Source organism: Thermobia domestica, chromosome 18, assembly GCF_964235325.1.
Source record: "Thermobia domestica chromosome 18, izTheDome1.hap1.1, whole genome shotgun sequence".
Taxonomy (NCBI): Eukaryota; Metazoa; Arthropoda; class Insecta; order Zygentoma; family Lepismatidae; genus Thermobia; species Thermobia domestica.
The window spans coordinates 104,537,860-104,552,441 of record NC_137471.1 but is presented as its reverse complement, the minus strand read 5'-3'; the positions used below and the strand labels follow the sequence as shown (position 1 = coordinate 104,552,441).

The 14,582-nt window shown below is 35.2% G+C and overlaps 1 protein-coding gene across 5 annotated transcripts in view; it reads right to left on the bottom strand.

Moving 5' to 3' along the window:
* The window catches only part of Strump (WASH complex subunit strump), a 579,189-nt gene that overhangs the window by 20,254 nt on the left and 544,353 nt on the right, over nucleotides 1–14,582 (bottom strand). For all 5 annotated transcript variants that reach the window (XM_081746920.1, XM_081746918.1, XM_081746916.1 and 2 more), the window contains exon 20: nucleotides 7,471–7,627. In XM_081746920.1, coding sequence (XP_081603046.1) covers nucleotides 7,471–7,627 — 157 coding nt within the window. The remainder of the gene's footprint in view (nucleotides 1–7,470; nucleotides 7,628–14,582) is intronic.

The window sequence follows — 14,582 nt, the reverse complement described above, 5'->3', positions numbered from 1 at the left end:
TTACCGTGAGAAAAAGGAATGAACAAACGGAAGCGCGAGGACGTAGCAGCGAGGGAAAGATCCCAGAATATTATTAACTGGATTCAAGAAGGAGCAAAGATTCGCAACTCTTTCTCCAGAAAGAAAAAAGGAAAACGAAAACGAACACACAAACAAAAACTGATTTTCAATAAACCTATACATTTACTATTTGGTATTTTTTTAAGTTTCTTGTCAACCGATTTTTAAGACAGAAAAAGAAATATTCTGCTACCATTAAAAGGTTCGGTATACCGTAGCGTTGCGTTCCGCCAGAAAAAATCGACGTATATTCCCCTTCTGCAATGTTGTGGCACTGAATTTGGATTTACACAGCCGGAAGTGTCACTGTTCATCTTAGCGAGACCGAAAACTGTCGACTCGACACTAATATCGGTCATTTTCAATTATTTTTAAGTATCTCCTCCCTCCTCCAAGTTGTGGGGCTGAATTTTAATTTAAACGGCATCGGAAGTGTCATTGTTCATTTCGGCGACCCCGAAAATTATGGATTCGACACTAATATCTGTCATTTCCCCCCTCTCCCCTTCCCTCAAGTTCCACCTTGAAAGTGAAATCATAAAAAACATCCCGTCCTCATCTATGTTGAAAATTTTATCGAGGTCTGTCTGATGATTCAAGAGTTATTAAATTAGAAACATAGTCACTTTCATTTTGATTGTAATAGATAATCTGTCGCACTAGAAAACAAGTATTTGTTTACATACAGGATTTTGTACATAAAGTTTATATAAGTGTCTATATTAAAATATTAAATAATAGTAATTATATGTTTTAATGCATGAATATTAGTGAAATTTGCCTACTGCTCTTTCTCTTAAGAAGTAATTTGGTTAATTTAACAAAACTTCACCCGACCAAAGAACATATTCAGAACTCAGTTTCATTCAAGATACCTATTTGTTGCAACAGAACACTTCATGTTGGTAGGCTTGTATGTAATTGTAATTAATGTACGTAACTGTAAGTTCTGTAATTAATGCAAATCCACGAATAAACGACATAACAGAAATAAGTGCAGACTATTCATTTTCAACTAGCTGAACCTGCGCTCTCTACACAGCGCATCATTCACATATGAACATGAATCTCTTTGTCATTCCTCATATCTTTACATGTCTCTTTACAGATACAAGTGAAGGACGCCTTCATAAAAATCGACAAAGTGTATCAAATGGGAATTTTTTCGATTATTTTTTTTCAATATCTCGCACCGTTTGCAAGATTTGAGCCCACTTGTGGTTGGAATTTCTAATTCATATATGACGAGTGTTTTCTTTCTTTTTGCATGCAGTATGTAATAAGTAAATAAATTACACACGCAATTAATTATGTCAGTGATATACGCAGTTCACTGGGAAGGAAACTCTTCAAACAATGAAGATTCATCTTACAAGGTACATTCGCGAACTGTCCCCTCGGGATTCGTGTAAAATTGATTTAAATCCAAAGTTCTCAGCGGTCCAATGTCTATTGTACTAATTTTAGCTGCATATACGGGTATTTTGCATATTTATGGGCCTTCATATATCCGGAATTCATACACTACTAACGCTCGGACACAAATTGCTTTTAGTTTCGTTAGATGTAAATGGACATGAATGTGGGTATATTCAAAACGAATTGCATGAAGTACGGCTCCTCTGACACATGTTACTTACCCCGGCCGCCATCTTGGATCCGCCATATTGGATTTAACTTTCGGTTTTTCAAATGGGAATAGGTGCAGGTGATATGTCAAATTCAGGTAGAATTTTCTCCGAAATCCACTGAGAAGTTAATTTTACAGTAGCTTGTACCGTTTGGAAGATATTGCATATTAAATTCCTCCAGGCACTTCGCAAATAGACATTTTATAGTCAGTTACGGTAACGATGTTGACAAATCAAAACAATTTCTAACTGCGAAAAGAAATAATAATAATAATAATAATAATAATAATAATAATAATAATAATAATAATAATAATAATAATAATAATAATAATAATAATAATAATAATGATGATGATAATAATAATAATAATAATAATAATAATAATAATAATAATAAGAAGAAGAAGAAGAAGAAGAAGAAGAAAACTGTAGGCAGTGGCGTATTTAGGAGGTGGCTACCGGGCTTAAGCCCCTCCAAAATTTTAATTACTATCTTAAAGTAAATGAAATATCTTGCAGAATTTTAACATTTTCAGAAATAAAGTTAGAAAAGCCCCTGAAACAAAAACTGTAAATACGCCACTGACTAGGTATAAACAAACTCTTCACAACATTGGTATTATAATTTTATTACATTTCTGTGAGTGATTGTTATTACTTTCATGTTGTACCATAACAAGGAAGTATTCTATTACGCTCAAAATGCCTAATGTAAATGAAGATACGACCAGATTTGGGTGAAGACCTACCATTTCCGTATTTATATCTGTGTGTATGTATGGATTTACGTTCAGGGAATATTTCGTCAACAATAAATTGGTTAAAAGATTACATATACACACGGGGAACGTACAATCTTCTATTTTATCTAACATTCGTGAAGTGCCTGACATTTAACATGCAATACCTTGCAAACGTACAAGCTACGTCAAAATTAACTACACCAATGAATTTCCGAGAAAATTTTATATGAATTTCATGTACCACATGCACATATTCCGATTTGAAAAACCGAAAGTTGAATCCAAAATGGCGGATCCAAGATGGCAGCTGGGATGGGTAACACCGTGTCAGAGAAGCAGTACTTGATCCTATTTGTTTTGCATATACCCACTTGCATGTCCAATTATATCTAAAGAAACTAAAAGCAATTTTGTGACCGAACTTTATAGTAGTGGTTGACTAAATTCCGGATATATAAAGACCCATAAATATGCAAATTACCAGTATGGGCCTCTAAAATTAATACAATACACATTCGGCCGCGGAGAACTTTGCATTTGAATCATTTTATACGAATTCCGAGGGAACACTTCGCGAATGTAACTTGTTAGACTGGAGAAATGGTTACCCCTCGTTTTCCTATCATTTGGCCATGAAACAAACACCTGAGAGATATACAATCCCTATATACAACTATGTGATGTTGGAATATATAACTCGTAGTTTATGATGCTTGACTTTTTCAAAAATTTCAGTACTTCCAGTCTATCAGTAAAAATTTAATAAAGAACTAATGGTCAAGTTTTTTTTTTTTTTTTTTTTATCATCATCATTAGAACTGAACAATTTACACGAAATTTGGAATCGACCAATGCACTTGTGGGTTCAAGATCTCATTGTCAAAAGGACTGGAGACAAACATATAAACTTTTCTGTAGAGACAAACAAACATATACGCATAAATCTAGTACTTTAATACAGATAATAATTGGAATAGTTTTATTTTCGAGTGCTATTTTTTAATATTAGAAATATTGACATTTTTGAACACATATTTTCATGCGTTTGAAAAAAGATATCACTAGGAATGCAATGGATATACCCGATTGCAATGAAATGAGCTGAGCGAGCTTAAACTACGTAATCAGGAAGCGTTTTTCGGTGATTATTCCTCGATGGTACATCGGATTTTTGATTTCGACCTATGTTGTCACTCAGCACGACATACTCTATCAGCGTGCTAAGTTTGGTTGAGATCGGCCAAACGGTCTACGAGGAGTTCGCGGACAACCAAACGGCTAACCCGAAAAATTAACCTAATACAAACATTTTTTTATTTTTTCAATGTTTCCAATTTTTCCGGAAAGATATCAAAAAACGGTTTTTTAGCAAGAGGTTCAAAATTTCCGGAAATTTTACAACACTAGTTCAATCACACTTGTAGTTTGCCCACCATTAAACTCTGATATTAGATCGGACGCAGTTCGCTGACTGTCCTGTTTTACCAGTCTACCCAGCCTACGACGCCCGACATACGTAATGAGGTGGGGGCGCTCAACCCCTCGACGTTTGTACGTCGTTTTCCCTTGGTTTCGTCACTTGTTGATGACACTCATCACAGCACTCCTCGAACACCTGACAAGTCCAGCAGTTTCCGAAATTCTCGTGCCGAGTGTTTCTGAGCGAGTACTTTCTTCAAAATAATATTAAAAATTATAGAAAGATTTTCGACACATTCGAGTCGAGAAATACGGTTGTCTCGACTCGTCTCGAATTTTACAAAGCGTGTCTCGACTCGAATTCGAGTCGAGATTCGAGACATGTCTCGACTCGTGCGCGTCCCTAGTTCCGTTAGTTACTCCCTGGGCCCATTGCATACATGGCAAAATTATTAAGAGTACCACGACTCATTTTTGTTCTATTTACCTTTTGTATGCTGTTTTGTTTATGTAATGTAGCGACCCGATTTGATGTTTCATTTCTGATTTCATGTTACTATCGTATATAGAGTAAGAAAATTTTGTCTGAAAATGGGCACCTCGAACTGCGGGGAGCTTCTCTGGGAGCAGTTGTCCCCCCACAAGTTACGGCTCTGCCGATGACGTAGGCTCCACTGAAGAACATTTCGTGATGTTTTCTTCATTGAGCAACGTGTATGTAACTTGTTTTTTGAGTTAAACAAGGAAATCTGAAGTAAGTCATTAATACACTCACACAAGTTGCTTATATTTTCTTATTTATATTTTTATTTATATCTTGTTTATATATTTTTTTGTTATATTTGAGTATTTTGTTTATATTTTTCCATGAAACGATTTTAACTAGGTGTTAGTTTGAGTGGAAATTTAAATGGCGCGTTGGGTGAGTGGTTAGCGTATTGAACTTCTATTTGGTGGATCCGGGTTCGAGTCCCGGCCGGGTTGAAGCTTTTTCAAGTTTTCTCTTTTCAATTTCAATTTCAATGCATATTCAGTGTGACAAGCAAGATATTCTCTCCTCCAGAAAGAAGATGTTGGAATGAGGAGAATTGGAGAAGGTCTCTCAATGGAGGCAATCATTTACAAAGTAATTTCCAGCAGTTGTTCTAGATTTGATATTTTCAGCTACTTTCAAGCATTTTCTGATTCATATGTGATCAGTGTTTTTATTTGTTTGATTATACGGTATATAATGAAAAATACATTACACACACAGCAATATTGAGATTAACATATGATGTTCATTAGACAAAACGCTCTGAACCAGAGAGATTGATCTTAGAATGGAGAACTGTTTCGTTAGTCACCTACTTTACAATTTTACTCGCATAAACACCTGGAGCAGGGCTACCAACTGCTGTCCGTGCTGAGAAAAGTTATGTGTAAGTTGGGTTGCATCGGTCTAGGCGTTCTCACAGCCGCAAATTACCTGGACCCCAAGTAATGGAATTAGAGCGCTTAGGGGGGGATTACTTTTGTGGCTGGGTGTACACGTTCACTATTGGAACGAGCTTAGCTTATCTAAAACTCAGACAGTAAAAAGTTAACTCATGCTCAAACTCAAAAAGGAGCGCGCTCAACTCACGCTGAATAACATCACGAAAATTACAAATAAAACTTATTGATGATTTAGTAACTAAAATTATTTACTATCGTGCAGATAGAAAATAGTCCGGGATATAAATGGAAATTTTAGAATAAAATATATTACTTTACAAAGAAAGAATAATATTTAAGTTACTCATTAATGTAAGTACCAGATCTGTAATTAAAATAGAAATAGCATACATGATATAAATGACCACCATATGTGCCTCCACAAGAGAGACGCTTCCTGTGATTTCGAATAAAGCCCACCTTTGGGCATTTTGAACTCTTACATTCTGCCACTTGATTGCTTTCTCTCTCTCAGTCCCTGCAACTCCGTGTGTGTTACGAAACCATTATCCTTGTGCAGCATGTTTGGCAAGAGAATGGAAAACTGCTACGAGAATAAGTGTATTTAAAGCATCAAGAGATTTGATTTTGCAAAAAACTTTTTTATATTACATTTTACTTCTGCGTATTTTTACTCTCGGATGACGGTAGGAGAAAAAAATATGGTGGTTGTGGAAATGATTAAATTTTAGATTTCAACAGATTTACACGTCATTCACTTCCAAAGTTTCACCGCTGTAACTTCTTAACCGTTCGTGTTGCAAAAATTACTGAACGTAATTTGTAGCTCAATTCGAGATAAAGATCAAATAGTGTAATGAAACATCACAATACCGTCATTGGTAATGAGATATGATCATATTAATTTGTATACAACGGACCAAAGCATGTAAACAATGGCATCAGTTCACTGATGAATTTTATTATTTGTGTACAATAATTCATGACGAACACTGGTCTGACAAGAAGCAGGGACAACAACATGCACTGATAGAGATTGAAATGGAGGTGCATTTGTGGTATCATCTCTTGAAGAACTCAAGAATCTATATGCTTAGCAGCAGGCCATGTGAACGGCATAGTGCTGATATATTAGATCTGACATATTGGATCGTTACCTCAGATTTCATTTACATGAAACAGACGATGTATTCATTTTGCAAGATGATTATTCCCACAGCGAACAAGCCTTAGACGATCACACTATACTTGGAAGATCTTCGGATCTCAAGTCGATCGAAGACATGGGATGTCCTTAACAGAAGATAATTATTTTAGTCCTCTTTCCCACGAAACGTGCAAGTTCTTCCAAAAGCATTTGCCAATGCAGACAATGTATGAAGACAACTGGTTTAAATTTTTGTTAGGAACATCCAGCGTCGTACTAAGACGCATATTGCATGATATCTCTATTAATGGCTATCAGTAGAATTGATGTGCATTTTGAACATCAATTACTTTGATAGTAAGACTATTCATGGCTTTGGATTGATTGGTTAAAGAATTTAAACTTTGTTATAACAACATTTATATATGTGTCTGTATTTTCATTAATTTCGATAGTGTCTGAAGAAGGATATGCTAGATATCCGAAACAGTTACAAATTATAATTTAAAATAAAGTGGGTTTTAAGCTTTGGTCAGTGTCTCTTTTGTTAAATCAATTACTTTGTAAATCAGGTATTCAAACAATATGCTGTATAAAAAAAGTGTCAAGTTAACATTGATCTGTTGGACTGCATTTACTTATGGCAGCGATTTTACAAAGTAAGGAAAATTTTGAAGTAACTCACTCCCTGAAGTAACTCACTCCGTTGAAGTGTGAATTCCATTATCGCAGAAAGAGGAACACGAAGACGGAAACTGACCTTTTTTTGTTATGGCTCTCAATGTATGCCTTTTCATTAATATTTAGGGGAAAAAAGAAATAAACGTACTTGTATAACATGTAGAATAAATGATATAAATCATAGGAGTTGAGATCATCCTAGCAAGAAAGACATTATTCGTCCCTTATAAAGCAATATCTTAAATTCAAAATATTGTATCTGCTAAATAAACAAGCTAGTCTTACTAGATGATATATAAAAAGAGAAGATTAAATTAAACTAAATTATTTCTAAATAAATTTTACTTACCCAACAGTAGCCTCCACGTAAGATTTCACATACTGTCCTAAGTACGTAACAAACTGATTCCTTATCTCAGGATGAAACTGGTGTAGTACAGTCTGGACGCCAATAACAAATGGTATTCCATCTAATGGGTCCTGAGGCCTCTTTCCAATCAAACTCCCTAAAAGCATACTGATAATATACAACACTGCAAACAAGCAAAATAAACTGATAAAACCACTGTTAAAAATACTATATGTTACAAAATGACATTGTTCTGCTTTCACAATCAACTGCTTTCCAATGGTATTGTTATGGGAGTACTGATTATACATAAATAACTATGATTGTGGCGAACAAATTCGTTACATAGTGTCTCTAAACTCGACTTTTGTACGTAATGATAATATAAAGATATATTAAACAGTAATTTAACCAAATCTTTTACAACTGAAATAGACAGTAGTTTCTTGAGTAGTAATTTCAATTTTGCACAGACTTCACAAATAAATTAACTTTAAACGAATAACTGTAAGATATATTCAATAAAAACGTGCATCAGAATACTTAATTTATAACAACAATTCTGCAACCAGCCATAATACGATCACGCGATTCATGGAAGATCAGAAAATCTTCCTAAGTTGTTTTCAGTGATATTTTTTTATTCTTTACTAAGCCTTGTTTTGACACACAAAGTCCATAAATACATTGTATAGGTAGTTAAACACAATGCAATCAGTTGACACCAAGTTTTTCCAAATAGGGGGTTAATAGTAATGTAAGTACCATTGTTCCTAAGTTATTTTGGGAGCAATAAATTATGCACAAGATATTTTGGATCTTTCCTGTGCATATTTTCTGTTTTGATTTCGATACTGTTACAGTAATTTTAGCGGGATAAATAAGAAAATAAGTATTGTACATATATTGTTGTAATTAAAATATTATGCATTCAACAAACACATTTATGAAACCAATAGAAATATTTATTTGTCACTTTAAATACTGCCTTAGTTTACCCTATGAAGACCATAGCTAGTTATCTCACAGTTAAATAAAATTAAATACATAAGATATGTCCTTAAATAAAAATAGTAAGTACGCAATCTGATTAGCATTATTATTTAATCAAAGTGGCATATTTTAAGCGAGACCGGAAAATTTTCATATTCTTTGAATGTAATCTTACAATTCTACCTAGCTTCCAGGGTTGATATGTTTAAAACAAGTGTTTAAAACATGTTTAAAACGAGGGATGTTGTTTTACTCAGTTTGTTTTAAACGTTTTAAACAAATTGTTTTAAACGTGTTTTTTTTTTTCGATGGTGGTTGAACATGTTTAAAACAACTAAAATATCAGATTGAGTGAGTTAATTTAATTTTCTAACAAATAACCCATCCTTCGCAGGATTCGTGCATGGAGTAAATTACAAGCAGTTATATTCTTATTATAACAGCAATTACTGAACGAAATTCTGCACATCAATGTGCGTATAACTAAACCAACAGAAATTCAAATGAAGTATTTCAACATTTCTTAATTTCCAAGAATAACGGAGGTTAAACACACTATACACTATTCTAAGATCCAAATTCACAAATTCAAAACTAGGGTATTTTTTGATCACTATCATTCCCATAATAATGAAGAGTTGTCACATCATAAGCTAGAAGAAATGCTCTGACAAATACAATACAACTCATAGAAAAGAGCAGTGTCTAGCCTACAAGGAGCAAATGACGTATTTTAACTAAACAGTTTTCAAGATACATCTCTATCTGATACATGGGTAACTAATAATGATTAATGTCTACGGCATAACAACACATAGACGCCCGCCAGGGATTTTAACAAAATGGTAGACTCTCACGTTCGGGGCTCTGGTGACCCCCCTAATTATCACAGAGTCATGAGTTATACACCATATAGACCACAAATTCCAATGAGATAACATTCGTGAAATTCCCGCCGTATTCGTAGAAAAAGAACAGACATAAAAATCATTAAAAATATGAAAATATTGACTTTGCGGGGCTTTGGCAACCCTTGCAGTCACCCTACGCTGACAAAATGATGCTAATGTGTAGGCCACATACTTGTGACAATAATATAAGAAATGGTAGCCATTGCTGCCATTGCGTAATGAATTCGTTTTATGTAGGAAGTATTAAAAAAAAAAAAAGCGCAGAAAACATTCATTGAATTAGACATTCTCTCCCCTCCTCCACTATACTACCACGTCCAAATGCAAATCATTTTTGCTGCACACATCATGTATACGAACAAGAATTATGCTTCTAGACCACTTCAGTGAAATATATATTGTATTATATGGGACCGTCCCGAAAATAAATGTAAATTAACCAAATTTGACCCCCTCTTTCTCTATAAACAACAAGTACACATACAGGTTACTATCATGTAGGGGACTACCTCATTGCTTCACATACCAATTTTTATGGATATACCACAAAGGCGGGAGGGATACCCGCCAAAACCTGATGAAAAAATTTGGTGTAAAATTAAAAACCGAACTTCATCCTCCCTTTCTCGCCCGTACATATGTACCCCCTATATACATAAAATGCAATTGACGAAAAGCTTTATCCCTCAAAAATACTTTGGTACCAAATCATCTTTCTAGCTTAATTAGAGGCTGAGCTATTGATGTTTGTTGTAAAAATTAATGTAATTTACGTCAAAAAACTTGAACTCCAAAAATTTGGCTAACTTGCCCCCTCCCTGCTCTCCCATGTAAGCAAGAAGTACAAATACACGATATTACCATGTAGTGGCTGGCCTACTTCATTGCTTCACGTAACAATTTTTATGAATCTATCCCCCAAGAGGGAGAATGGCCCCCAAAAAACTGTTTTAAAAAAACAAAAGAAAAAACACGATATTTATCCTCTTCCCATATACATAAAATGCACGCCAGCAAAGCTGCATCTTTCAGGAATAAATTGGTACCAAAACCATCTTCCAGCCTTAATTTAAGGTTTAAGACTGAGCCATTGAGGTTTAAAGCCCTGACACAGCAGTTGCGTCAATGGGCGTTTAAAGATTTAGAATGCAGACGACCAGTAGAATGTAACACAAAGAAACTAAGCTACATATTCCGTGAACGGAGATCGGGAAAATCCCGATTTCTTTCTCCGCAATTGAACATTTGGGAGGATCGAGATTAGGGAAGTTCCCGAAATTTGATCTAGCGGTTGAATATAGATGGCAAGCAATACCTAAGAGTGTAAAAATGTAATATATATGCATATTTAGATTATTGTTTTAAACAAAATAAACATTTTAAGCATGTTTTTTTTGTTTAAAACAAAGTACTTTGTTTTAAACGTTTAAAACGTTTTAAACAAAAACATGTTTTAAACATAAAAAACGTTATTTTTTTTAAAAAAAAAGTTTTTTTTCAACTCTGCTAGCTTCAGTACTCTTCTAAGATTGACATATTAAAAGCCCACCACTACCCAGGATGGCCCAAAGGTGCAGAAATTACCATATAAAGTGATTAAAGGGTCAGTCCATATGTAATCACCGAAATTAGAAAAAAATTCCCCAGTCGACCACCAAGGATTTTGATGAATTTTGACACACAGGTACCTACATCCCTCGTAAACAAAGCCTGTAATTTTTTATTCTCCTGTCGCTACCAGTTCCTGAGAAATTAACTTAGAAGCGAGTCAGTCCGCATCGTGACTTGCCAAACACGCTGATTTTTCAAGTTTTTAATGAGCAAGAACTCGGTTGCTAATTATGTTACATGGGTCAAACTTTTTCTGCAATAAATATATGCATCGTTGTAATGAAGTAATATGTTGAAAGTGGCATGACCATTTTATATTCTGATATATAAACTGTCAAAGTTAGCACTTTTTTTACTTTACCGTTTATAAAGCTTATTTTTTTAACGTCACAGATTTCCTAGAGAACACAACAAATGCCTGTTTGTGTGCAGTACCTTACAGTGTATTGAACTATATGCACCAGTAATACAGAACTGTTTACACTTTATTTACAGAATTTATGGGAGGTTAAAGTTGGTATCATTGCAAGAAAACAAACCTTTTGCTTATTTTCAGAGCTCTATTTAACTATGTTGACAGTTGAATATGAGTATGATATTTTGGATGAACATTGCTACTTATGTAACAAACAACTTGTGTAAATTTCAAAACCCTGATGTATTTCCTTCCATATTAAATCATCACCTTTGTCAACAGGTGTCGTTACTTTTCCGGCAGAGTCCCTCTCCACGCTGGATGAGGACAAAATCAGTGAGCTTCGTGTTAACCACGTGCCAGCACAGAAGTTGTGCTGAATATGTGTTAGATGTGCCAGTGCCAGAAACAGCAGTGATGATAAGATGATCCTATCTACACACCACACACTGTTCACCAGGAGCAACTAAACGTGTCTCTCAAATCTGTAGGCTGCTCACCGCTGAAGAATATAAGTATGAGAGACAGAGAAGGATACAGCAGGAGAGAAGTGAAGCAGATAACAAATGTCGTACAGGAGAAAATAGTAGATGTTCTTGGAATACCGAGCATACGTTTCTCTACTGAAAGGTATGTGACAGGTGTGCTGATTTCTCTATGCTTATACAGCAGCTTGTAGAAAAGTATCACAAAACATTTTCCTGTCCAAATTTTAACACTTGCTCCTGCAAGTTGGAGTATCAGAAAAACTGCACTGAGTTTTAGGGTCTCAGATTATTTAGTGCGAAAAGCAAAGAACTTAAGATGAGAAAGGAATCAATCCTATCAATTCAAGAAAAGAAGCCTCGGAAAATAATTCCCCAGGTAACAGTGAATGAAGTAGTTTCATTTATGAAAGCGATCGGTGTTCCAGATTCTGTCCTGGATTGAAAGAATGTAGGTATGTGCATATTGATGAAGTTCAAGTTCAAAAAAGGCTACTACTAATGAATATACATGAAACATATGTTGAATTCTGCTAACAGAAACCACAGTTTACAATTGGGTTTGCAAAATTTTGTGCCTTCAGGCCGAAGTGGTGCATTACAGTTAAGGCAAAAGGCACTCATTCAGTGTGTGTGTGTGTGTGTGTGTGTCAATATCATCAAAATATGAAACTGATGGTCGATACCCTTCCTGGATCAGGACACAACTACAAGACACTGCTGAACATTGCAGTGTGTGATGCAACGAACAGACAGTGTATGTTACATTACTGTGGCAACTGTGGAAGGAAAAAGGCTGTTCAAGGTTATCTAGTAAAACGTTTTGATAATCACTTATTTGAAGGTGATGACTGTGTTAAATTTAAAAACTTGGTTCACACAGACGGGTTGACATTAAAAATCATACAGCTCTCTGTAAATGAGTTTTGTGACACATTGACTCAGGGAATTGATAGTCTTAGACAGCACCATTACAGCCAGGGCTCAAGCTGCAGACCTGGGTAATATAAAAACTTCACTTCAGAAAGAAGGGCTAATTGTTTTACTGGGTTTTGCCGAAAATTACACGTTAGTTATACAGGACGAGGTTCACGGGTACCATTGGGAGAAATCCCAGGCAACTGTGCATCCTTTCGTGGTGTACTATAATAGTAATGGAACCCTGCAATGTATTACTTTTTGTTGCATATCAGACAGTTTACAGCATAATGCTACTACTGTCTGTATACTCCTAAGGCATTTCATGATACACCTGACAAATCCTTTAAGATAGGCAGATAGATAAGATAATTTACTCTAGTGATGGTGCTGGATCACAATATAAAAATTACAAGAACATTTACAATCTACGTCAGCATGAAACTGTCTTCGGAATCAAAGCAGAATGACACTATTTTGCAACATGCCACGGCAAAAGCTCATGTGATGGTATAGGAGCAACTACAAAAAGATTGACAGCCAGAGGCACTGTTCAGTCACCTACCAGACCAATTGTTACTGCACAGGGGATGTACGAATGGGCTGACAGCAACATTAAAGTCATACACTATTTTTATGTGTTTGCTGAAGATATCTCGAGGGAAAGTGAATGCATAGAAAAGCAATACACAAACTTGAAGACCATTCCTGGAACTCGCTCTCACCATGCATTTATACCAACTGAGGCAAACACAGTCCTTATGAAGATAATTTCTGCGACCGAGTTTGGTATCACAGTGTCTGGTAGAAGCAAGAGAAGGATGGCACCATAAGCTTCTTAGTGGTGTGTACGTTGCATGCATGTATGACAGTAAGAGGTACGTTAATATGGTCAGCGAAGTGTCATGTGAAAATAAAGATGTACGTGTGAATGTCATGGTACCAACTGAGTCCTCTGTGATGTGATGGTCACTGCGGAAAGATGAAGTCTGGTTACCCTTTCATGATGTTATCTGTACCCTGGAAGTACCTTCATTACAAGGTAGCAGTGGACGAAGATACAGACTGGATGATAACAAAACGTACTAGCATGTCTTAGAAAGTAAAGAAAGGTACGTTGTTTTGCAAAGAGTTAGTTCATATAAGTTTCCACAATTTGAAATCATTTGTGTTTCACAACATGCACGTATCATTTGCTGACGTAACCTATTCCACAGGTTTATTATGGTCCTTTTCACTTTGTGTGCATGTTTCTTTATTTATTTGAATGCTCAATTTCTTATTACTAATACTGAACTGTAATTTTGACCCATAGAACTCTACTATTTCGCAACAATTAATTTCATTATGAGGCAGATTGTTTCTTCTTATAATCTTACAATATATGTTTTCAAGTGCACAATCAGTGTAAATGACTTCCCCTGGCGCATACATACTTCTTTACTTCCATTGTCCATATCCATTCTAAACCTGAAAGACTGCCGACACCTGTTGACAAAGGCGATGATTTAAAATGGAAGAAAATACATCAGGGTTTTGAAATTCACACAAGCTGTTTGTTACATAAATAGCAATGTTCATCCAAAATATCATACTCATATTCAACTGTCAACATAGTTAAATAGAGCTCCGAAAATAAGCAAAAAGTTTGTGTTTTCACAATGATACCAACTTTAACCTCCCATAAATCCTGTAAATAAAGTGTAAGTAACTCTGTATTACTAGTGCATATAGTTCACTACCCTGTAAGGTACTGCACACAAACACAAGCATTTGTTG